We start from the raw sequence: 26985 nt of genomic DNA, 5'->3' as shown, positions 1-26985 counted from the left end.
TTTTTGCTTGCTCGTGGTCCTCAACGTCAAGTTGGCGACCGCGAGCAAGCAAAATTACATCCCGGCGAGACTTTTTCCTTGTTCGCGATCAGCAACATCAAGTTGGCGATCGCAAGCATGGAAAATAAACCTCCCGGCGAGATTCCCAACGCGAGGAGGTCAGGTTTCTCATTGCGAGTGGTCGCGTATGTTCGCAACCGCTCACGATGAGAAACTACCAGTTCGCGTTGAGAAAGCTGCCGCTCGAGTAAAAATCTACTCGAGCAGCAGAAAACTACAGCTCGCACTGTGCAAGATGCCATTTTCAATGATTGCACAGTGCCGGTTGCTTGTCCGCACTGTGCAATCATTGAAAACGACATCTGGCACAGTGCGAACAAGGTACTACGCAGTTCGCGAAGTGCTACGCGAAGCTCGCGTAGTGCGAAGTGCACTTTGCGTAGCTTCGCGAAGTGCTACTTCGCGAACTACGCCCAGGGTTAATAATTATGCAAAGCCGCCTTGCACTAGATATCCTTTTTGTGAAGCAAGGTGGAGTCTGCCATGTGTTCAAGGAACAACAGTGCTGCACCTTCATTCCAGATAGCAGTAAGTTTATTAACACTTATAAAAAAACAAATGTTATGAAGGGTTCTAGTGAAGCAAACACTTCTGAGGAGTATGGTTTGTGGGAATCAGTTGGTTCCTAGTTTGAAGAGATTGGAAAGGGATTTGGAAAGGTTGGTGAGTGGTTTGATGCATAGGTTGTTGTGTACTGCTCTTTGCCATTACTGGATTCTCCAGTGTTCCCCATGCTTTTGACCACTAGCTGTAAAGTGATCTCATGTGAAAGTTTGTGTGAAGTAGCAGATGAGAGTATGGTACTATCATTCCCAGCACTTTCACCACTGTTTGTAATGTTAGAATATGTGACGTCTGGCCAGGTGGCATTGTGTTCTGAAACACTACGAGTCCCACAACTTTCACAGAGTCAATAGCCATCTGGGAAAGATTTCTTCTGCCTAGCTTGGCAAAGAAATGCCTTTTGCATGTTTACTGGGAAGCCCAGCAGATGCCAAAGCCAAAGATGTGAAATTGTTGAAGCAAATTCCTCTTCGGTTAATTGTACGACTTTGCGGTATACATGTTTTGTCATTACTAACCAGCATTTGGTGAAAACTCTTGGAGCGGGACCAATACCAAATGGATAATGCTCGATGATGCATGCTACCTACCACACACCAAAGATAGCATCTGTCCTTCTGATGCATTAGGATATGGAAGTAGTATCTTTCAGGTTGATCCTTACAAAAACAAATACTATTTCTGTTGCTGCGTTAATTTTCTTGCCGACTGTGCCGTGCTTTACTTGTTAGGTGGGAGGTCACCACTGATCCTACAGTGTACTGACCTCTTGTCGCCACAAAACATATTATGGCATTGCGACATGTATGTGCCATTGCAGACGAAGCTAAAGGTTTCTGTCCACCTTCTGTTTTATTAGTCTAGCACTGGCTAGGTTCTTGTGTATATTCTTGCTTGCTGAAACATTCACAGGGCATTGGCAAAACTGGATTTTTGCATTGCAGAGAAGCAAATGTCTCTAGTAGAAAATAGGAGTCCTCTTCTTCTCACTGCCCCTGTATAAGTAAGGTGTCCTTTGTCAGACATCATGGAAAGAAACCACCTGATCTGAGAGGGATGGGAACAAAGGATACTGCTCAAGGCAAATAATTCTACAAGTCTTTCAGAAGTCTTCCTCCATGCCCTGATCATTGTAGGCGTCTTCTGCATCATCATGTTGATTCTGTAAAGGTGTATGATGAATAGGCTGCGGAGACAGTGTATTTTCTAGGAAATATTGAGAGTCATCTCCTTGCGATGGCATGGGAGGTGCTTCTTTCTCATGTCAAGGCTGAACTCCCTGCAAGGTCTATGATTACCTTCTGGCCCAGGTGAATGAGCTTTGCCATGGGGAAGAATAAAACTCTTAAAATAACCAAGCCTTGTTTCTGTCTCGAGGCTGATGCCATTTTAGGCTGGACTTTGTGCCTTGATGGCCTGTGGGAGTGGATGATTCCAGGCTTTAAGGCTTTTGTTAAGGCTTAAATAACATTTGAGAGGTGTTGATTAAGTCGACAAAAAGGACCGGTTCCTCCTCTTATCATCATCATCTGAATAAACACTTTAGGGACTCTGTTATACAAGGTTTCATCATTAGAGCTGAATATTTGATTTTGCTCTGCACCTTGAGAAAGCAGGACTTTAGCCAGTTTCTGGTCCTGGCAGTGTTGTGTGAGAAACCCAGTGTTGCTTTTTTAAGTCTTGGGCAAGGCCTGTGCACAGAACTGTGATAGAGCCAGTGTAGACACAAATTACAAGCTTTGTGTTGATCTTTTTACTTGAACCAATGGCACCAACTCCAGCAAAAGGTAAATGGCATGTTCCCCACACTTAACGTCAAAAAGATGGGAAAAAGCTAAAAACTGGTAACATGTGGAAGTCCATATACATGACCTAATGAGTTAATGACCATACGAAAACCTGGACTCTGACATGAGGAGCTCTTTTCTTTGCACTGGATTATGCAAATGCTCCCACCGAAAGAGGGGAAAAGACCTGTTTTTTTTACAGTGTAGTATTGGGGGGGGGGGGGTTCGGATCAATGTCGTCATGAGCCATACTGACCTATGATCAATGGCCAAAAAACTGTATTCAAGTAAATAATATGCTTTTCAAACTGTTAAATGATGAAGACATGAAGGTTTTTACCAAATGCTTCATTGTAGTAATCCAGATGGCTGTCACTAAGTTGTTTTGATGTGTGCGGTTTTAAAACACTTCTGCAAAAGATTTTAATGATAGCATTTATCTGGTTGCTAGCTTCTAAATGACGATCGAAGGCCCGTCACATCATTTGATGTGAATTTTGACTGCTATCATGTCTCCCCTCGACTTCTCTTTTAAAAACGATGAAAATGAGACTGAAGCGGTTTTTGACAGTTTTTCTCCCAGATTACATTTTTTAAGAGCCTCTCCACCCCTCACCTTCGATTGTTAAAATGATATTTAGTAAACTTACTGATATGTGATGATATTCTGGCTTTGTGAAAAATCCTGTGCAACAATTCTGGAATTATTTTACAAATATGCCCAATAAGGTCAGTTGTGATCCGGATTTGGTTTTAGGTGCCAGTCGCAGAGGGTACCTGGTAGTTCGAATTTGATAAATGAATAAGAATTGCACATTAAGTGCTGTGCCTCTGTTGTTTCCTAATTATACCCTATGTGAAAGACTGTTTAAGTGAAGAGAAATTAGAATGTGTATACATATGCACATACATATATTCATTAAGTGGCCTTTGTTTGCTATTTTGTTGGAACTGTTATAAAAACAAGACAAATACATTTATTCAAGGATGTGACATTTCCTCTTGTACAAGGAAAACACAGATACAAACATACTTTTTAATTATTTTTATGTAGGCTGAAGCAGTCATTACAATGTAGAGGGAGACACGATTACAGCAATTGTTAGTTAGACCAGGTTAGAACAAAAACTTCACAGGGAGAGGTCAACTCTCGGTACAAACTAGCAACTAAACCACAATAACTTACCATTAGAAACATGTTTTTTTAATTATTTTCCAGCTGTGACACTGCTTTTACAATATGCAAAAACACAAACAACAAAACTATTCGAAGTGTTCAGTCACATCCTTTCTACACTGATTTTGGCAACATTTTATATCAAACTTACTGAGAATATACTAAACGTTTAATAACTAAACAAGTGAGAAAACTGTACTATTGTACAGTCACATCCATTTATTGTAAAGGTATAGATACCATTAAAAACTAATGAAGTCCCACTTTGTAGAACAGGATTTGGTGAAAGAAAAAGGGGTCATAGCCCAATTTGCTTAATGCATGGGCCACAGTTTTTTTTGTTTTGCTTGTTTTTTCAAACATTGTGATTCCCGGGCTACACCACAGGCACTATGTTTTTATATGCTCTGTAAGAAGAAGTTTAAAAAAAATAAAAGCCAGGTTTAAGAATATTATAATCATGCCCCTGCTTTGAAACATCAACAGAAAAGGATTGTGCAAGTCACAGCGGCATACATTTTCTGTAGAAACACTTTAACTACACATTAACATTTAATTACTACATCGGATGCTGTGATGGGTGAAACAATAATCGTTAAAGGACCTGCTGATTTCTGTGGAAACTAGCCCCTTTAGTTTTTATATGGTGATTGCCAAGTTTCGCAGGAATAGCCACAAGCCCCCCTCCCCCTTTTCCTGCCCACTTTCCCAATGAAATAGTATTAAGTCATTGAGGGCAGATATCAAAATAATAAATGTACTTTTCCCAATAAGAAAAAAGAAACTTCTTCTGCATTGCTCATCAAGTCAATATTCCAAAAATATATTGCCTACAATATAAAAAGAGAATATTTAAAACACCCGTCCTCGCCATTCCTTAGCCTAGTTAGGGTAGAATGTTTTACCCATGTATGTGCTGTTTTGTTTTTTTGTTTTTTTTATTAAATTATGACCTCATCCAAATCTTTCTCCCAACTCACTTTGCACAAGGCCAAATCCTTTTTTCCTTTCAAATAAGTTAAAAAATAAGCCCCTGAATCCTAACGCAAATTAATTGTAATGTAAACTACTAAAATATTTCAAGTTGTTTAACACTGTCCGATAAACTCTTAAAATATGTAGGCCTTTTCAATGTACCCAGCCTGCTGGGCACAGAGCAAAAGCTATTGGATAGCAACCATTAACTTTCAGCTATCATTCAGAAAGCGGCTTTACAATTCTTTTTTTAGTTGGACATACCCTTTCTTATGTCTTCCACTCCCCACCCCAACATGTTACTTTTCATGGAAAAAGATTAGCACACAACGGAAAAAGGGTCAAAGAACTGTAAGCCTACACAATTAAAGCAGCATGCGTATGATTGGATGTCGCTGTTGCCCAGCAAATTGGAACTGTGGCAAAAGGAGCACAAAACCCATTGCAAAATACCCAATGAAAACTGAAACACTGCAATCCAATATGGCTTTTCTGGATTCTTTACCCATGGAGGTACTTGTAAGAGACTCCAAGTAGTCTACTTGTGTGATACAGTAGCTTTTACACCAACTGTGTACCTTACCCCTACCCCAATACACTCCAATGCGTTCTCGTTTCTTTGTTTCACATATATTTTTGTATGTATATATATATTGCTTTTAATATTTATCAGTTGTAACCTTTGCAAAAAAAGTAATATAAAGAGTAAATCTCAAGTTACTTTGTACATGAAACTAAAAGTTGTAACTTTTTTTAACTGAACTTACCACAATGTGCTCTAGAAAAGCTTGAAGTAAAGCCAATGCATGTCTGTCCTGCAGCAAAAATGAAATTACTTTGCTCTGTTATTTGTTACGACTGAACCTTTTAGATCTTTACAAATATTAATACAAAAGTTAAATGGAGTTTGGCACCTTCTGAAAAATTAAAAAGGAATATCAGATGAAATGTGCGAAAAAGAATTTGTCATTATTTACAAATTAAAAGAGCAATTCCTTGTCAGTGCTGCGGACTCTTTAATTAGCTTGTCAAGAGAAACTTCAGAACTTTCAAAACACCTGTTTACATTGCGTTTTCTATAACATGTGATTATAGATTGGAATGGACGTTTAAAAAAACCCGGATGTTTCATGATACTGTTCATACTCCGTTTTCATACTCTGGCAGTATTCCTATACATTTAGGAGAAACGCGGAGCTGACCGGTCATTCGTCAAAGTCTTCTTCAGTTTGACTCCGCGGCGGATGGCATTCAGCATGTCTCCACCTTCCTGTGTGTCTCCTGCTCCCTGCTCAGAGGCCAGGTCAGGCTCAGTTTGGCCTGGAGACATATCAGTACCTCCACTTTCTCGGTCATCTTCATCTGCCTCCTTTTCGGATGTGGCAGGTCTTTGCTCCTCTGAAATACTTGCCTGAGGGCCAGTTAGTGGAGGATTGACAGACGCCTGTCCACTCCAAAATGACGATGGGAGGCCACTAGCCCCTGGTGTGATTTCTCCAGTCGAGGGAGAGTCTGGGCTTGGATCTACGCAATCATCAGGCCCGCTTGGTGTGAGGGGCAATACCCCAGGAATATCTGGTACAGTTGGTGTTTTAACAGGAATCACTGGTGTCTTGATTGGAATGGGACCAGCTCCTATGGTGCCACGTCTCACGGCCGGCTTAGTTGATGGGATTCTTCGAATAGTTGCCACACCCGGTGTGGCCATTACTGGCCCCAAAGTGGTCGGCAACCCTGCAGTAGAGGCTGGGCGCTTCGCCTGGAACAATCTACGGTAGGACTGGCTGATGTCACTGTTTCTAGGAATGGTGGACGATTTGTCAAATTCTTGCTGCTCCGCCTCTTGGTCACCACTGACTGAGAAGTAGTCATAATCTGAAACTGATAAAAAAGGATATACATTAGAATACATTAGCTTAAAAAAAAATCCACACACAACATTGACTGTGGTCATTATTATCTCGGAGCATACAGTCGCCAACCAGAACCTACAATGAATAGTTTTATCTACGCAGGCAATTCCATTAGGGGGATGCATAAATGGAGTTAAAAGATTAGCCAAATTAAATAATTTTCAAAACCCGATTAGTGAAGACTGGATTGTGTCTCTTTTGAACTCATTATACGAATCAAACCAATTCACACAATTCTAATTTTGCAGCTTCTTTATAGGTTGCACCCGAGCACATAAAAACACTTCACAACACAACATTATATACTGATGATTTTTTTTTTTTTTAGACATGGGGAGAATTAAGCGCTTACCCACAATAACAGGATGTTGAATAGAGGTCAGGAATTGAACTTGGCACCCTCATTTAAAGGGCAACAGCTCTAGGCCCATGGTCACATCTCCTCACAAATAAATACAAACTGATTATGCTAAACCCTTTGTGATTACTCTTAAGGACTGGTACGGTTCTTGCTGCAGCATTAATAATCGAGTTCAGGGGTCATATCCTTAAATTTCCCTAGTTTGATCTTAAGGAACTTTGTTGATAGATTGCTAAACAAATAGCATATACACAGAATCGTCCAGCAAAATAGAAACAGCAACTTGCTCAGTATATGCAGGACATGGGAGTTAAAATGGTGTATATTACTTGAACTTATAAAGATATAGCTTTTCAGGCTTGTTTTTCTGTCCCATGTCACAAAGTACAGCAATAGGTAAATTACTGAAAGGAATCAGAAAGGAATGTTTGAGATACTGATCAGTTTTAGAACAGCTGGGCCAACATACGATTTTATTTATTTTGTTTTCAGATTTTAATACCACGTCAACATGACCCATGGGTATCAGAGTGCTGTACATAGAAAAACGATAACCTATTGACTGACATCAGGATTAAAACAAAATTCGCTTTCATCGTCCTCTCTCCTGATGGCTTAATAAACAAGACTGGTGCTGTGTCTGGATGAGAGGAACTGGGGTTTCAGACAGTGCCACAGACTCCCTGGTCCTTATGTTAGGAATCTGTTTAGTAGAATCCTTTTGACCTCTTTCTTATGTGGGTTGATGGATTAGACCAGAGGTCTTCAAACTTTTTGATGCAGCACCCCCTTGTCAAACTTTTTTAGGCATAAGGACCCCCTTCTGACAAACATTTCTAGAACCTTGTACTCTTCATCCTCAACTATCGACAACTATAAATGCCCCCAATTCCTACAGCAAATAATTTTTACCATGGGGAAATAATATTAAACAGTGTTTAGCATGGGGGTGTAGTCAAAGGTGTAGCTAAAAACAAAGGGCCTAATTTATGAGGAATTGGCGTATTTATGAAATATGGTGAATTCCTGTCCTTTTCCCTTGCATTTGCGCACAAATTGCTGCCTAGCACCAACACAGACAGGATTGTTTTTGTACAGGAAGGGGCACCTTCATTCACAAAAACAATCCAGAGAGGCGTTTTTCTCTTTCTATGTGAGCTTCACAATGCAGCACACGTGGAAAGAGGAAAAAACTAGGAGAAATGAAAACATCTCTCCTCGTTACACCTCCACTGGGGAGGCATCTGTTTTTGGAACTCCCCAGGTTTCCGTGATTTTGTAAATATGGGGCAGCATCAAAATCCATGTGTGTTGCGTGGGACCCCACACAAAGCCCATGGAACAGCTCCTTGACGCAGAGAATTTCAAAGCAGTGACTTACGCTGCTATGTCTTACTCCATATCTATGAGGGCATGCAAAGCCATGCAGGGTGACTCTGCACTGCCTCATAGGTATGGTTGAGAGGCTTGTGCCACTGGAGGGTCAAAAAAAGTGATGCTCTGGCGATGCAAGCCTCTCATAAATAAGCTCCAAAATATTCTGGGCCTTACTTATGAAGGCGTGCCACACTTTTACACCACCATTGCGTCACTTTTTGTGACGCTGTGGCGGCGTAAATAATGTGCCACGTTGCGCCATATTTACAAAGTGATGCATCTAAGCAGATGTGTCACTTTGTAAAGGCCTGCTCTACATTATACCTGAGTCAGGTATAATGTTTGCAGGGTGGTTGTTCCCCCGCAATAAAGGCCAGTAGAAGTGACGCAGTAAAATCTATTAGATTTCACTGCCACACTTCTAGTACGCTACTGTGTCAATATCTTACAACTGTCTCACAGCAGGCGTGAGACTGGCGCAGGCCCTTTCACAGGGGGTTTGCCCCATGTGAAAGGACACCTTGCTGGAGTTGTCTGTTTTCAGACACACCCCAGCAATGTGTCACTTTTACCCCTACAGATACGTTAGAAATACTGAAGTATCTGTGATTCCTTACAACATGGTGTGCCATACATTAAATGCCGCACATCCATTGTCACAAGGAGGGCGCAGTGAAAACTGTTGCATCGCTGTTTTGTCGCAGCGATGCAACAATTTTCATAAATGAGGCCCTCTGTACGTTTTTGAGGTCTTTCACCAACAGGTATCTACATAAAAAATAATGGGCAGCGTAAATGAAAAATAAATTTAAAAGTTGTTACTCAGTGGAAACTGCACTGTAGTACATTATGAAACCTCTATTAGTGAATGCACTGCAAAGGTCTGCATGTAACCAGAGAGCCACAGAATTAAATCTTGGTTGGTTCAGTGGAGAATAGCGATGTGTATTTTTAGTACTATGAGTTCACAGCCTGTGACAGAAAGCACTGTGAATATATGTCATTATTTATACTTAAATTACACACAGTGTAAGATAGAATGCTGCAAAAGGTGGAAATAGTTTTACGATAAAGTGGTGCTTCCAAAACATAGATTTTAGAAATACCAGAGTGTATGTAATGCAAACTTTTTTTTCCATAGGTGTCCCTTCAACACCTCTTTAGGGGCACTAAGGGCTGTGTAAATGCAGTTATAATTAAAAGCAAGCACTTCCCAGCCCAGTTGTAAAGAAGTGCTCCCAAGCATCCCTTACACTTTTACATTTGCATTTCATTCAGAGAAGCAGCTGATAACGATCTAAATTAGCCGTCCCTGGAGGGCTGTCTTTTTTCAAAAGGAAAGTACAGGTTTTGAATTGCAGGGACAAGTAAAGGTGGGGAATGCACGACCCCCTTTCCAGGACTCCAGGGCCCCCCTGGGGGTCGCGCCCCACAGATTGTAGACCTCTGGATTAGACTGAATTTCAGCTGGGAGTGTGTCCATATCCTTGAGGCCAATCCAAGCAGGTTTTAGTTTTTCTTTTTTTATTTGAATCTTGGAGAGTCGAGCCGGAGTGAGCTGGTACTCCACAGGGAGCGACTGCTTCGTAAGATTGTGAGCTTTTGTGCAATGTACCTGGGTTCGATTTGGTGCAGGGCTTTATGTGTGAGCCACTGGAGAGAAACAAGAGAGGGCGTGATGTGGTTGGACTGCCTCTTTCCTATTAGTTTTGCCGCAGCATTGAGAGTCGCTGTCAGTGGTGCCGTTAGTGGTTTTGGTAATCTGTTAAGGTCGCACTACCATAGTCCAATCTGGATAAGACTAGTGATTGCACGGATGTCTTGAAATCTGGTGGTGGGATGAATGGTTTCACCTTCTCAAGTAAGTTAAATTTGGACCATGCACTGTGTGTGGAAGCGCTGATATGGGCTTACATGTTCAATTTCTTACCCAGGGTTATCGCTAGGGATTTTGTTCAGAAGACGAAGAACCGGGATGAGGATGAGACCTACTTCCTTCCTGCTGACCAAAAAGCAGATGGAGTGGAATTTTTTGCCCCTTTAAAGGCACCACCAGTCTGGCCACTTTGCACAACAATGACTTAAGCCTGCTGGAATGAGGAAGATTTTGAGGAAAAGATAGGAAATTTATGATTTAGCCCATGTGGATTAGCTGGATGACCAATATATTGTGATCGTCTCCTAAATGGTTTAAACTGAGAGACCCTCCGCTCCATCGGAGGATGACAGCTTGGAGAGGAGAGGGCACAGAGGGGTGAAGTAGCAGAGTCGGCAGAGATTGGCAGAGTCTGCATCAGCATCTGCTGCTCCTGTTGGTTCCATCTCCTAGACCCTTGCGCTGAAAGGAGTGGTATAGTTATTGAGGTATTGGGTCAGGCTGAAAAGGCTGTCTATCAGGACTGTACTTCCCTGTAGTAGCCATGAAATGTCTACATCATTGGTGGAATTGTTTGGATACATCCAATTGGTCATTCACCAAGAAAAGGCAAAGTCATGTTGTGTATGTTTTGCCTACTTCTACCAGGTATGAACATAGCAACCCAAAAGGCTGGTGGCATTCGCAATGGGGAGGCCCAGGCTGCCGGAAGCAAAGACATTATGACCCATGAGTAAAGCTGTATCCCTAGAGAATCTGAATTAGCATTAATTGTGTTTTAAAATTGGACGTTGCTCGCACGCATTTACAGAAACTACTGCTTTTCTTTATTTAATATTCCCCGCTATTATGTCCGGAGGCAGAGTCGCAGCTGGGGCAACCTGACATCGCCTGGTGGTACTGAAGAACCATGGCTGGGAAAATATTCTGAGGGTTAATTAATAAGGTAAAGAATCTGCTGGAAGATGTATCCATCAGAAAGACTTGGGTATTCTGTGCAATATTTATGGCACTTTGGCAGACAGTCGGGGAGCAGCTTTGTTTGGGTTAATGGAGTTTGGGTCTCTTCACACATGCACCTCAGCCAAATATTTTTTGTTCTGCAAATTTAGCAGGAAAGAGGGGTGTAGCTGGGTGTTCCTGGTCACAGACTATAGAAAAATTTCACAAACGTGCCGGTGGTGTCTTTTGTACTTAGCTACTACACACAACTGTCAGCTGCTTCCTTTGAAGGTAGCTGCAAATTGACAGGGGCTCTGCCTGCAATTTTAAAGAGGCTTCTGTCCCTCACCCCTCATTTATAGGAGTCTGGCTCACTTCAAAACGCCTAAGAGTATTTTGCTGGTTCATCGTCAACCTCCATCTTATCATTCCTACAGGAGTCCAAAAACAGATTCTTGCTCGCCCATGGTGAAGCACCACACCCACACACTGTGTCCACTATGTCTTATTCATGCAGATCACATATACCCGCTCCATCCATTTCTCATATGGATGGACTAAACAGCCTGGTTTAAAGGTACATTAGAAACAGGATGCAACTCTTCTTCTGCAGGCAAACGGTGAAAAGGCCTACTTTTTTTCTATAAATCAGTCGCTGTCATCATTGCCAGATCATCTCAGGCTGGTGGTTCTACATTAGTCACTATCAGAAAAAGGGGCGCGGGTGGTAACCGTGGTGTGTCTCGTCAACTGCTGAGCTCCACGTTGAATCTCACACCATTTTATAGTGGTCTTCGGTACACACAAGGTTATGTGTGCTGAGGTGACAAAAACCTACAGAATCATGCTACAGGGCGATCTCAAGAAAGTAGTGCACACTCTATCAAGCCATGCAGGGTGACATTTCCGTCACAACAGCTGCTTATACAGAAATTAGATATGTGCCAGAAAGGAAGTCATTCAGTGTTGTTGTTGGAGTATGCCGTTTAGGCAATGAGAACATATACCACAATTTCCCACAAAAACAAGAGGCACAACCGAAATGGCAAAACTCCAGCTTCCAGAGAAAGCAAATGAACCACAAGATACCTATTCTGAACCGAGGAATTTTTGAAAGGTCCTCCTGCTCCCCACCGAAAACCTGAGCAGGAGCAAGAGGTATCTCAAGCCTCCATCACCGGTACCTGCGTTGCAAGTCACATCGAGCGGGGACTACGGCTTCTGTGCAGACACTGGCACAGCAAAGTTGCAGACAAGCATTTGTTCAGCAGTTGCCCAATGTGGGGTTACTCTTGTAGCACTGAAACTCACTTCCAAAGGCCCATGGAATAGGATTTGGCACCACTTGGCAAGCAGGGCTCTCAGGAGAGGAGCCCAGGTGCAACAGGTAAAGTCTCTGGTAGACCTGAGGCTTTCAACAGAAGGCAAGCTCAACTCAATCTCTTGGAGAAACTTTAGAAAGCAGGATGTAGAGCACAACGTCCAGTCCTCTCACTCCCAGAACAGAAGCAGTGGGCAACAGCCCAACACAGCAAAGCAGACAGCAAAATGGCAGTCCCTCCTGGCAGAACAGCTGCTCTTCTTCCTGGCAGGATGTCCTTAATCCAGAAGTGTTCAGAGTAGATGGTGTCAGAGGTCCAGTATTTATACCCATTTTGGCCTTTGTAGTAAGAAGTCTTCAAATAATGGACTCTGCCCTTCCTTGCCCTGACTCCAGTCACACTACAGGGGGTGGAGACTTTTGTGTGGGCACAGGCACAGCCCTATTCAGGTGCAAGTGTAACCCACCACTCTAGCTCAGGAAGCCTCATCAGCCTGGAGATGCGCCATCAAGATATGCAGGGCACACCTCAGCTCCGTATGTGAGTGTCTTTCTAGAGTGAATTTAAAAATACCAGCTGTCATCCAACCCAAACATGTATTCTAGGGCCAGGCAGACGCAAAGAATTGTTAAAGTAGGAAAATGCCAACTTTCTAAAAGTGACATTTTCAGACCTGCAATTTAAAAACCAACTTCACTAAAAGCTGCGTTTTTAAATTGTAAGTCCAGAGACACCAAACTCCAATATCTATCTATATGCTCCCAACTGACAGATAAACTAGTGAGATTAAAGTAGCTCCAATGCTAACCTATGGGAGGGATAGGCCTTGCGTTAGTGAAAAATTAATGTAGCAGTTTTTAACTACCAGGCAATGTAAAACTAACAAGGACAACAGGTCCTAGCTTTTAAATATACTGTATCCTGCCTATGGGGCTACCTAGGGCCTAGGGTGCCTTAGATCTAATAAAAGGGAAGGTTTGGGCATGGCAAGTAGGTGAACTAACCAGGTTGAAATGGCAGTTTAACACTGCACACACAGGCCCTGAAACGGGTTTGAAGAGCTAATCTTGTGGGTGGCACAATCAGTGCTGCGGGCCTACTAGTAGTATTTGATTTACAGGCCCTGGCACACGCAGTGCACTGTACTAGGCACTTACTAGTAAATAGAATATTCCAATCATGGATAACCCAAATACGATTACATTTTAGGCAGAGAGCACATGCACACTAGCACTGGTCAGCAGTGGTAAAGTGCCCAGAGTCCTAAAACCAGCAAAAGCGAACTTCAGCACCCAGTCAAAAACAGGAGGTCAGATCAATAATGGCAGGGTAACCACAGCAAAAGACAGCCAGGTCTAACATCCATTTTCTCGTCTACAAATCTTTAGCTAAACGTGCGACGGTCATGTGTATCATCTTCACCACAATTCTAAAATGGGCCCTTGCTATGTGGATCTCAGGGTTTTAGCAATGGCAGCTTAAAATCAACGTGTGGACAGGGCTGACGCATCTTGTGTCCCAATAGCTTCGTCTGTTAAGAAACTCATGTCTTTGAGCCCCATTTTATTTTGAAAATACAGTGGTTGAACCCTACAAGAAATACAGGATTTGACCATTGATTAGCACAGGTCTTCATGCTAGAGGTCAGGCCGGACCAGCCACTTTCAGTTTGAGAGCGAGGCCTGAAAGTGCAGCAGAAAATGCACTTTCGCCCAGAGAACATTTCCTTCCCCGGCAAGAACTCTGATAAGGGACAGCTGCATTAACTGTCAACAGGTAGGATGTGCGATCATCAGTGCTTTAAATGGGCCGGTACTCACCGGTACGGAGTACCGGCACTTTTATATTTTCTCCCCTTGAGTACCGGGACCTTTCCTCGGGAAAGGAGAGTACCGGTGCTCATAACGGCCCAGTTTTGATGCGGTTGGTGCTGCGCTCCATCCTCGGCAGGTCTTTCTGCACGGCCTACAATGGGTTAAAGCGCCTTTCAAACCAAGCTGAAGCCTGGGTTGCGCTGGTTCAAAAGCGCCAGCAGAGCAGCTCGCCTTCAGTAGAACACAGAGCTGCGTGTGCATCTCTGGAGTGAAAGGTCGAGTATCGCTGCAGGGTCCCTTTCAGAGGGGGTCTGAAGGTGACAAAAAAACCTGATTGGCGCTAGCGTGGGCTACATTGTTCTGGGTCACAGCTTGTTAGTATGCCCATTGTTTTAATCGCGCGCAAATCTTCGCCCATCAACAATTTAAATGAGAGGGATTTGCATGAAACAAAATCCCGGCCCTCTAGATTACATCAAGGCATTCATGCTTTTAAAATAAAAACTGCAGCACTAGTACTGATTCGTCAGTGTGCCATTTACTGGAAAACATAGCCCCGCCCCCAATCCACAACATTTTTTTTCTGAGTACCTGCACTTATTTTTTTTCCATTTAAAGCACTGGCGATCATCCTTAGGAAAATAGATATGTGGGCTCCCTACTAAATACTATAGTGTAGCCCTCAGAAATAGCCAGCGGTAGGAGGATCTTTCTAAACATATTTGAAATGTTCATTTTATTCTCGCCGTCTATGCTTTTATATTTTTATGCTGTGTGGTTACTATGCACATTTTAAATATCAGATTAAGAATTTTTAGCAAACATTTTAAACAGATCCCTATTGCTTCTAGAACTATGTTTGATTGGGTTCAAGAACAAAAGATTGTTTGGTAAACGGACAACACTGTCCACGCACGACTGCTTAGCGGGTTAGTGACAGGGCTGCGGTCCAAACGGCATTCATTCCTCAGGATAGTGTGCTGAACTGAGTCCTTGCACACGTGGGTTAGAAATTTGACCCTTGCAGATCTGGGAAATGCTAGAATTCATATTAGATGGTGTAGAAGTTTACTGGGGCCACTTACTAAGTCTGAAATGAGTCAAATGCACGTTTATATGTATGTGGTTAGAATGCGTCCTTTTATAAACGGGGTTGAGACGGCACTTGGCAATGTTTTGAAAATAGGCTCGATGCAGCACCTCTCAGTCCAGAGCCTTATCCTGGGAATGGCAGTGGGACAAGTCCTGTTTTATGTATATGGAGCAATGTGATACTAACAGATCAGCAGCAAATTCAAATCTATTAAGTGCTAATTATTTCAGAACAACTGAGTAGCGGTGAAGAATCAAGAAATCACCAACAGGCAGTACTTGTTGCATTAGCATTCACAAGCTTCACCACGGTGGACTCTACTTAACCACAACCCATGGCTGAAGCAAGTTGGGCTTTTACCCTCAGTGGTATCAAGAATACTGTGCCCATTTTGTGTATAGGTGAAGGAGCCTAGGAAAGGTGTCTACCACTGCAGGAGAATAAGGTGCAGCACATATTGAGAAGAAACTGGAGACACAATATCAGCAATAATGGGGCACTGGATAGTTACACATTAAGAGCAAATTCTGCAATGTTGATGGAGTCTCAGACTGCAGTAGTTTAGTAAACGTACTCTTTTCGAAGCGAGAAATAACACATCTTGAAATCTGTAGCTGATTTGTAGCCGATCATTCTGCCCATACCTTGTGATGGGATCGTGTCCTCGGAGCAGCATGGAGTGGTAGTTTGGGTGCTGTATCCGCTTGAGCACTGCAAGGAATCACGGCTACTTCTCTGTGTGTCCAACTGCAGACCTCGGCTCAGTGCAAGGGCGAGCTCGTCACAGGCCTCAATCTCTTCTCCTTGCTATAGAATCATGTAAAGACAAACCGGAGACAGAAGCTAGTCAGTCCCTGAAATACGCAAAGGAGACAAGCGCATGTGTGAGGGCACAGAACATTACAAATTAATCAGAACATGTTCAGATTAATGTGGAATCCCAGGAGCATCATGAACACTGATCTGTCTTAAAGTTTCATTTTGCTTACACCGATAGTGCTGTGACACATTGGAAGGTTGACTGAGGATTGCAGGAATCAGACCAGATGTAGTACATTTTGTGATCACAAATGTCATGCTGTAATTTACATCCATGTTGATCCCAACACACTAACTTCACAGATATCCTTCCAATATCCTTCCACTACCACCCTAGCAGACATAACCCCCCCACCCCCGCCCCAACCTCATCTCTCCTCCTCTGAAGGAATCCACTTGTCTGCCCTGTAACATACCAAAGCCAGTATCATCTCACCTTTCAAAGCTCACCTCATTATACTGTGTTGCAGAGCCATTATATTCTTTTTTTCAGAAGATCTAAATATCATCTTTAGCTTATTGCCCCCCCCCCCCCATCTACTTTCCTCATGGTTCTTGCGTCCAAATCTCAGACCAAAAAATACTTACCAGTACACTGCAGCTCACCTCTCAACCTCACTCTTAAAACAGCACCTATTTCCGCCCTCTTATATTTTGTTTGGAAAATGTTAATTACCGGTTTCAAAGTCCAACCTAACGCAGACCACTTCCACTGTAATACTAAATCTAGACCTACCCACTCCCACGGCAAACCCTGAGACTTGCTGATAATATTAAGATATCAATGTCTTGCTTTATTTAAATCCCACTGCTGGAATCTACCACATTTACTCAGGAATCCAACAGAGACAATATCCTCACAACTTCTGAGGTTCACATTATTAGACTATACAGCCCTGAAAGCATTCAGGTATTTCTTATTAGAAGATCTAAATATAATGCTGGGCTCCTATCTCATTATCAGTGACCTCAATCTAAATCCAAAAAATCATCATCATCTCTCCAACTACTAGAGGACCACTTCCTTTTGCATTGTTAATTCTAGGCGCTCCCACTACAAATACTTATGATCTCATCATGACATCAACCTTGTTGACGGACTTCACTTACACCATTAACATCTCAACCATTCCTCTGGGGCAAGCAACATTACAATTGCCCATATTTTCTTAACTCACCATCCCCTCTCATGACCTTGCCTTATGTAACCCCAAATACCTGGAACCCGTTTAAGGCGGCCCCAAACTCCTTTACAACCACACTAGACTCAGTAAAATTGCATATTGCTATTAACTAATTTCCACACAACACAGCAACCACAGTGGTCTTACACATTAACCTCTTACGTCCCAAGCAAATTTACACCCTCCCGATGTCATGACAATCTCTCATTCCAATAATATAGACAGATTTTCCTCTCATATCTTCCGTATCAGGAACACTTTCAGCATTCTCTTTAGTGCCCATACCCTACTATTCTCCGCCCTAGCCACACCTCTTGCTAACTCGCCTTCCACCATCTGTCCCAGCATAATCTATCCATGTTTCAGCCGGCCAAATCCTTCTGGGCTCCATTCAACTATATCATCTCTCACACCTTCAAACCAATGGCCTTCTCATCCAGGGTACTGGATCCCTGCACCAACACACAGCACTTTAAACCTGCCATAGTTCTATGACTGGTCAATTAATTAATAGGTAACCTTTTACCATTTTTCCTAAATTCTAAAAATACTTAGAGTACCTAGCATTAAACCAGCCTATCCTTTCCCTTAATTGTTGAATCTTACTTAACAATTTGACTTCCAACTATAAACTATAGTCACACAAGTGTCCACATTTCTCTCACCATACCCACGTTTCCTCCAGCCTTTTCTTCAACCTCTGTAACATTCACAATTGTCATAATTTTAACAGGAGATATCAGCATAGCGCTGGGATTGTTTTCCTACCTTGCAAATCACTTATTACGGTCTGCTGGTGCTCCTCACAATCTCTGTCCGCCCCCTACCAGACAGTATTCCTGAATGCTCAGTCATGGACTTTTGTCTCACTGTATACCACCTTCGCTGAGCTTACCATCCCCACTTTAAAGATTCTTCTGTTTCCTCTATGCCGCTGCCAGACACAACTTCTCCTTCTATCACTCATTTTCAAACAAGAATCCTCGACTGCTATACAGCATCTACTAATGTTTACAAATATAACCTATCTCTTACCGCCTTTTCCATTAAAATCACATCACCCATCATCATCAGTTAAAACTTCCCCTCACTCCTGAAACTACCATCATCCTTCCTCTCTGCTAGCAATCTCAGAGTGCAACTAGATTTCAGCATGACCCTGGCTTACTTTTTTCGCTCTACCACTATGGAAGCCAGGTTCTATTTACTAAGTCCCATTCAGGACTACTGAATCCCTGATTAACACGCTTGTCATGAGAAAGTTGAATTACTGCACCAGCCTCGTAATTGGCCATGTACTGTGTCGCTGCACCCACTGAATTAAATACTCATCATTGGCAAATACATATTTTAGATGAAGCAGAAAGGCCAACATACATGCCTTTCTGTCCTGCTACCAAGGCAACTGATATGTCACTGTTTCAATTCCTAAGCCTGTTCTTTAAGGCAGTACATGACACATCACCTCTTTACTTTGCTCTAGAAACAGCTCCCAATAGTACCTTTCATAATGATTGTATTTGGATAAAAAATTAAATTACCGGTCTGTCCCTAAACTACCCTGCGCACCATCCAGGTTCCAGATCAAGTTCTTTGAACTACTTGGTTCACTCCATTGGAATATCCTTCTCAACAAACTCCGAGCCTACGCCCCCTTCTAGCAATCAAGTGTTCCCTCAAGACATCCCTCTTAAATGTCAAAAACCTCCGCACAAGATCCTGCTGTTATAGCCCAGCCACACTTTGGTTTGTGGTCCTCAAACCCATCAACATTTGAATCATATCGTAAAATGTAAATAAAATATTTGTATGCAGTGTACTGACAGACTTCATTCACTATTACAAATCATTAACCTTCACCACATCTATATATGCCGCTTTTTCGTGGACAATTCTGTAACGTGCTGCTGCGTAACTGATTCCAGTATTTTCAAAATAAGTATTATTCCAATTAAGATAGAAACCTATTCAGCTCAAATTAGGAGTTCACAGAATGGACCTTTGAATGTAATGACCTCTCTGTGTGGCCACCAATTAGCATCATCACAGCTCATGCTCTTGAATATAACGCAGACTCTTATTTGCACCGCAAGCTCAAACACGGCAGCATGCAGCGAAATGAAGCTTCCTATTTGATATAGAGTTGAATCCTACTTACCAGTAAAAAGTGACTTTCCCTAGTACCTCTGTCCAACAGCCTTTTAAATCAGAGTGGACATTACCTAATCTCATTAGAGCAGGTGTGATGTGCAGTTAAAAACAAAGCTAACAATGCCCTACAAAGGTTTGGAAGGAAATGCACACTACCAAGAGCTTTGCACCCCCCTTCCTAACTCCTTTTCTTCAGAAAGCTTAACTAATAAACCTACATTTCTTTTTCTATAAGGGTTTGTGTCGTTTAGACACAATATTCAATCTTACAAGCAGGTAAAAAGTCTAGGTATTATTCAGTTTATCAAACGGATTATTTAGTTTATAACTGTTATTCAACCTTGCGGTATCAGCCACCCCAGGGTTACATCATTTAATTAAATTATGCTTTTAGGTGGTTTACGTATAAAGTTTGGAGAATTTCTCTTGCATTTTTTTCAAGTAGTGGAACACTGGGTGTCAGTGGCCAAGTTCATGGATACATTGTGAACAGAAATATTGAGCTACGAACACTCATCCGGACCAGCGCTCTGATCAGTGTGCATTGACAAGTCTAACAAGTGGAACATTACCCTGGAGGTGGCTGAGACAGTCATGCTCCGAGGTCGCTGCCCCTCGTCACTCTGCACTGGTTGGGCACTTTGGCCTCCTCCTCCACCAGGGTCAACCTCGCGCTTTTCTTTACGCCGCTGAAGGGTGTTCACCAAAGGCTGATCGTATGGACCTGGCTTAGCCCAGTCCTAAATAGGATATATCTGTTAGTCACCTGTAGTACAAGTACATACCCCTCTTCTGAGTCTCAGGCAACGCAAAGATGCGGCAATTAAAATGCTTGCTCAGCACACATCGGACTGCCGCTACGGGATGGCATTGGCGTGACAAGTATTAGTATTTTTATTAAGCAATCTATATATGTGGCCATTTCACATTCCATAGATTAGTAGATTTGCAAACAGATATAAACTTGAAACCAACACGACTAACACACCCATTCAGTATTTCATTGATCTTGTGGGTGACACACTTGCTTTTTATGTAATTTAAATTTCTAAATGCAATGCAAATAATAATAAAAGCTAGAAAACATACCATAACAATCTCCCCAAAAAATGGCTACAAGTACCACTATGAATAATAACTATTCTGTTTGTTACAAACTTGTGAAGAATGTTTTAAATGGAGGCAGACCTCCTTAAAAACCCTAGTTGGCTACCTAACTATAGGCGACCTGTGTAGCACGCTTGATAGTCTGAATATTACCTTCAACCTTAAGTGGGCAGAATTAGGAGTACAGATTAAGTTGAAAAGGCACAATAATTAGGTTTATTGATTCGTTGTCATTTGCTAACTATTCATCAGGTCAACCGTGAAAGTAAGAACAGATTGCCTGCTTCTTCCCCTTATTACAGGTGTCAAGTTATTTAGGAAATATAGGTTTTATTACAAAAATGTAATCTAAACATTCTTTATTGGCTGGATATCTTTCAGCCAGCCCTAAGAACTGCGGATAACCATGCGCTCTCTTTTGCTTTACAATCTGTATTGTGTATACGACACATAGCCTTCTATCTATGAATCAAAAGATTTAGAAAAAAAGTCTCTGTTACCTATTTTTGTCCTGGAAGTGGAAGCCCATTACAGATTGCAGCACAACACAAAGTCAGGCACCACTCGCAGTCACAACCCGCATGTGCAGTTGAAGCACAAGGAGAGTAGGTGCAGGTAATGAGCAGCGCATTTAGATGTGGGAAATATTTATGAAGGTACATATTGGCAGTGGCACCCAATAGTCTTTCTCTCTGGATTTCTTTTTTTAGGCCTGCAGAGAGATGGCTCTGATGGAAGGAAGGGACCAGGAAGGACCGAGAGGCAAAAAGGCACCAATGCTTCCCCCGACAGGGATATGAATTCAACCAAACGCCTAATGGACGAGCACAATGGAAGGAATTGGGACGTGATATCATTGTACGAAGATCACTACTGCTCCTTCGGTCTAGTTGTCAACAATACCCGTGCCCAGGTTTTTAGTCCTAGCAGCTGGTTTATGTAACTAATTACCGAACTCCTCAGACTTGCCAGAGAAAAAGCTTAATGTCCATGGCTGGCATCCAAGTCTCCATGGAGACAGGAGGTGAAGGAGCAAGAATTGAATCAGTGGGTACATTGAATCTAGAGAGCTTCTGGAGGAGGTGAGCATCCACAATAGGTAGAAGTTGAGATTCAAATCTCCTCCAAATCAACTGGAAACGGGTTTAGTTGCGGCTTGGTTTCTGGCCTCCCCCTATTATGAGAGTGTATTATAGTAACCCTGAGCTCTACACTACAAACACCACAGTAACAACATCCGCATTTTTCTTGCTTTCACTGATAGAAATCATTTGTTCCAACTTGCATGTGTGTAGATACACTGTGTATGTGATTTAATATGTCTGACTCATTTCAACAGTCTTCTTTGATGGCTTCAATCACTGCTCTACAACACCCCCATACTCTTAACAGTCACCCTTAGCAGACTATAATTCACAGTCTCATTGGCTTCCTACAAGCAGCGTACTAAAGCAATGTACGTGCAATGTATTACAACAGTTCTGTAAGATACTATATGACATAAAACACACTGCAATCAAGAATGACGTGCATGATGGCCATTGCGGATTTGAGGATTTAAAAGATGGTGCAACAAAAAAAACACAAACCTTCCAGCTAGGGATCTTAGATGATGGTAACATGCCAGGCCCAATGGTGTAATAATGATGGTAGTCTGTAAGGTGCACAGAGCTAGACCGGGTCCAGGGACGGGAAACAGGCGGGTAATGAGGGAAAGGACCTGCACCAACTGAAGCTAGATATGGTTCACTTGATAAACTACAGTGATAAAAACCATTGGATAACTGGAGACAAACAAAACAAAGGAAAACAAACAGAAAAAGGTAAATATAACCCTGGATGAGAATAAATGATGTGGATTTGATGCATATGGGATAAATTAAACACAAGATAAAAATTTCACAAAAAGCACATGCAAATACATCAACAATGGCTTTCAAGATGGATAATATTTAACAGATGTTAAGAGTAACTAGTCTTATATGCAGATGTAGCCCTTTGCGTACCTACAAGCAATGTGCTTGGAGCAGGTTGCAAAAATAAACAATTTCAGATTAGGAAATTCAAATGTACATGTCAAATCTCAGATTAACAATGTACATCTCTATATATGAGATGCAAAAGAAAAGGTCTGTCTACTTTGTGTATATAATTGTGTAATAAACACATTTATACAAACTTGAACTGTAACATGCCTCCTGTCTGTCACTGACAGTTGTAACTCAGATCTAAATTACTCCCCTGGAAGCAGCAGAAACTTCTTGAATTTATATATTTTGGAATCAAAATAAGAAAATTTGGTGCTAGGAGGATACACCAATTGTGTGACTTATAACCACAGACTCCAGTTTTTCCCTATATAATATTGTGTGGCTCATAACCATAGCCCCCAGCATTTCCCTATAGAATACTCTATATAATATTTTTGATATTGTGTGACTCCCTACCGACGCAAACCATGGACCTCAACAGCTACAACTATCAATCACATATGACAACTCTTGCCTCTCAAAAAACATCTGTCAATGAACATCTATCAATGAACATGCAAACATGATAGCAACCAAGGATTTCTGCTCAACCTGCAGAGAATGGCTAGGAACTCAACGCAAACAAGTGAAAATGAACAGCAGCTTCTGTTTAGTGCTGAATGGTACATGTAAAATGGGTCGCACCTACAACACACTAACTCAGTATATTCCCTTCTCCTTCAGGCCAGGCTTACTAGCTCTACATTGACCTAAGCACCATGTTCTGGTAGAAGGATGAACTGAGAATCCCATGAGCAGCTGACAAAATGCCTCGTTTAGAAACAGACATACAGGCAGTAATGGCGGCCATAGCACCGGCAGACACCGGAGGTCAGATTTATAGGAGGCACAGTCAGGAGTAAATCAGATCCCATGTGCTTTTGTAATGTTTAACATCCACTACAGCAATAAAGGCAATTAATATCGAAATGGCAGTACCTGTTGCAAGACTAACACAACTGAAAATCCTTCACCCTCAGATCAAAGGGGATGTATTTAGTGTTGAATGACTTGATGATGTAAGACCCAGTGGGAGTAATTTACAGATAATCCCCAGGAAAAGGTCAAACATGGTCTTAAAGTACATCTTTATAAGGTGCTGCTCACCATCCTTCCATCATGCAAGAAATTTGCTTAGATTGTCTTTAAAAAACATAAATGTTCTCTTCCCTGCAACAAAATAGCCTTAGTGAACTGCTTGTTAGTACATAAAATTGCCAGGTGTGCAACCCTATTACATGTGTGATCCATAATCTGCTAACAACTCTCTTAAGAGAGGTTCATGTTTAAGACCAGAACCTTGCATCTGTGACAATTACTTCAAATTTTTATTAAACACTGTATTTAACAAATTATAAAGCAACATTCGGGAAAAGCATATGCGTTCTGAAGAAACATACATTTTGAATTACTCAGAGGAAAAGGATAAGGCATGACTTCACTGTTAACCCCGTTATAAATATCACCATTCGTTCAAGCTCTGTACCAGTACAGGATTTGAAATGTCATGGTCTGGCTGGACAGCAGAGCTGTTGCCAGACAAATCAGACAATTATGAGAGGATCACCAGGAGAGGAGCTTTGGCTTCGCCCACATGTTGGGAGCCGGGAGTACATGTTTTGATTGGGCAGAAGTTGTTTGCTTCCACAAAAAAAAAGTGTGTATCCCTCCACGTCGATGTGACAGTTTTGTTTATTTATCCATGCGCCTGAGATTGAACTTTCAGGGACGTACACATGACATTGTGATGCAATTAACATGTCTTTGATAAACTGTGTTCTGTTGTGCTCTGGAGGAAGCACAAAAGAAAAGAGGACAGTCATTAACCAACATGGATTTTTATGTCTAGGATTACAGGATTTGATGGGGCTGAATGTGTGTGCTCCCAGAGAACAGACTGCATGTATTGCACTTGTTGGCTTGTAGCATAGTTCATACTTGATGCAGCAGGACCGACTAGGTTATGGTGGCAAGCCAAGGATCATGGCTATGGACCTGATCTGTTTATTGTGAAATGTTATGATAAAGGCACTAGGTCTCACGTATTGATTGTGAAAAGTATATGTTAAAGTTGATAGACAACGTGGTGTGAAATGTTAGTACTCTATATTAAAGCACACAATTAGGAATTTCGTTGCATGGAATCTCAAAGATTACTAGTGTAGTCAAGGGTTTTGACGTTGCACACTCACTCGGACAACCCCTGTGGTGGGCGTTTCATTGTAAGAATGTTTGCTAGACCCTATAGAGAGGGGCTGCATATTGTTTTGCAGGCAGCATTTTTCTGCATATTTTTAATTTTATCACTGTATGCATGATGGTTGCCAGTTTATGTGCACTAGAAAGCCGGTATTGAGTAAAGTGTAAAACCAATGTTTAGAGGTTATGGCTTCATCAGTTTATTGAGAAAAGCATGCCAGATTTCATAGGTTTGATCTGTTCATTATGAAGCGTTACGAAAAAGTCAGTAGGCCTGACCTACTTATTTTGAAAAGCATGTGTTATTGCACTTTGCTAAAGCCTGTAGGTCATTGCTTTTTATATGTAATTTCACAGAATACTGGAGTAGGCAAGTGTTTTACTGTGGGTGATCCACCTGAACAAACTGCAGGGGATAGAAGTAATGCATTAAAATAATCCAGTTAAGGATTTCTTTAGAGAGATGGTATTTTGCTTTGCTAACTGTCATTTTGCATACATTTGAACATTTAAGCTGTATGCTGGATTGTTGCCTTGTAGAAAACATTTGCGCAGTTAAACGGGCTTACGTTGGATATGGTGCCATGCCAATGAGAAAGGCTGTATGCCTCACTATTTTTTATGAAAAGTTATGAGAAAGGCAGCAGGTCTGACACGTTGACTATGAAAAACATATGATAAAGTCAATAGGCATTCAAGGATGCAGTATTTTGTCTCTGAACTAAAGCCCTTTTGTTGCATGTAATCTCATAGATTGCTAGTAGTCAAGGTTTTTAGTGTTCGATACCCCACTGAAAAACCATGACTAAAGATTTGTATTGAGAGAATCACAATAAATCCCTGTTAGGAGGGTTAGCTTTATGCTTTGCCAGCTCATTTTATATACATTTGGAATCTTATAATTATGCCTGATGGTTGCCTTGTGGGAAAGCTTATACTCAGTACACTAATGCGGAGTTTGTTATGATGACAAGCCAATAAAATAGCTATATGCTTTATTGGTGTACAGGAAAATGTTATGCCGGATGCCATAGGCCTGTTTATTATGAAAAGTTATTATAAAGGCAATAGGATTGGTTTATTTATTTAGAAAAGCATATGGTGAGGCCAGTGGGCCTCGAACGATGAACTGGTGCAATATTATATTACAGGTCTCAGAAAGGTATTTGTTACATAATCTCAGAGATTACCATTGTAGGCAAGGGTTTTGATATTAGTCACTCACTCTGATAAACCCTAGGAGTAGATTTTAACTGTGATGATTATGTTAGGCCCTATTGATAGGAGCTGTATAGTGTTTTGCCAACTGTAATAGTGTACATATTTGTAATTTTATAAATGTATGTCTGATGGTTGCCAGCTTCTGCGTACTTCTGTAGGCCTATATTGTATACAGCGTAAAGCCACTGGTACGGTGTAGATGCATTATCAGTTCACTGAGAAAAGTTACGTCAGATTCCTTAGTAGTGTTCTGTTTATGAGAAAGCAGTTAGGCCTCACTTACTTATTGTAAAAAGTATGTATTATAGGCAAACATCTTTTGAGGGTAGATTGTTTTTACACTGTGCAAAAACCTCTAGTCAGGCACTTTGTTACATGTAATCTTGCAAATCATGGTAGTAGGTAAGGGTTTTGGTGCATGTGACCCACCTGAACAAACCATAGGAATAGGCGATTTGCACTATGGTAATCCTTATTAGGCTCTATTAGTAGGGATTTTTCATTATCAAGGCAGTTGTATTTTATACATTTATTATGGTATACCTGATGGTTACCTTGTGGGAAGGCTTATGAACCAACACAGAAGGTCTGAGTTGCTTATGGTGACAAGCCAATGGTAAAGGTAATTTTCTTTCAAGTGCATCTTTATTTGGCTTTATATCTTGATAACAATGGGATAATCTCCTTCACTTGCAGATTATATTGAATATCTCCTACATTTCTAATTGCTTAGAGGTATCATGTGTGACCCCTTATTTGTTGAACTTCAACTTGGCCAACAGGGCCCAACTTTGTGTATAAATCTGGGTGAATCTAAGTAGGTTTGGTCCTGTGCTTGTTGGGTCCAATTTCTGAAGTTCCCCATGATGCCTGGGGGACCTTTACGAGCTTATCTTGTAGTTGGGGCACCAATGAATTGAGGTTATAGGCTTGACTGTTTATAATGAAAAGTTACGATGGGGCAGTAGGCCCGACATACTGATTGTGAAAAACATATGTTAAAGTCAAGCGGC

At 41.6% G+C, this 26985-nt stretch overlaps 1 protein-coding gene across 10 annotated transcripts in view; it reads right to left on the bottom strand.

Moving 5' to 3' along the window:
- Positions 1-3443: 3443 nt before the first annotated feature.
- The window catches only part of MTSS1 (MTSS I-BAR domain containing 1), a 495007-nt gene continuing 471465 nt past the window's right edge, over positions 3444-26985 (bottom strand). For 4 of the 10 annotated variants that reach the window (XM_085604969.1, XM_085604971.1, XM_085604970.1 and 1 more), the window contains 4 exons: positions 22112-22306; positions 19988-20155; positions 15906-16068; positions 3444-6444 (listed from right to left, as the gene is read on the bottom strand). In XM_085604969.1, coding sequence (XP_085461095.1) covers positions 5744-6444; positions 15906-16068; positions 19988-20155; positions 22112-22306 — 1227 coding nt within the window. In that variant the 3' untranslated portion in view covers positions 3444-5743. The remainder of the gene's footprint in view (positions 6445-15905; positions 16069-19987; positions 20156-22111; positions 22307-26985) is intronic. The other 6 variants (XM_085604972.1, XM_085604976.1, XM_085604973.1 and 3 more) reach the window with 3 other exon arrangements.

The sequence above is a fragment of the Triturus cristatus genome, chromosome 5_1 (genome assembly GCF_964204655.1).
Source record: "Triturus cristatus chromosome 5_1, aTriCri1.1, whole genome shotgun sequence".
Lineage (NCBI taxonomy): Eukaryota > Metazoa > Chordata > Amphibia > Caudata > Salamandridae > Triturus > Triturus cristatus.
Note: the sequence above shows the minus strand (reverse complement) of the source record. Positions and strands in the feature narration are given on the sequence as shown.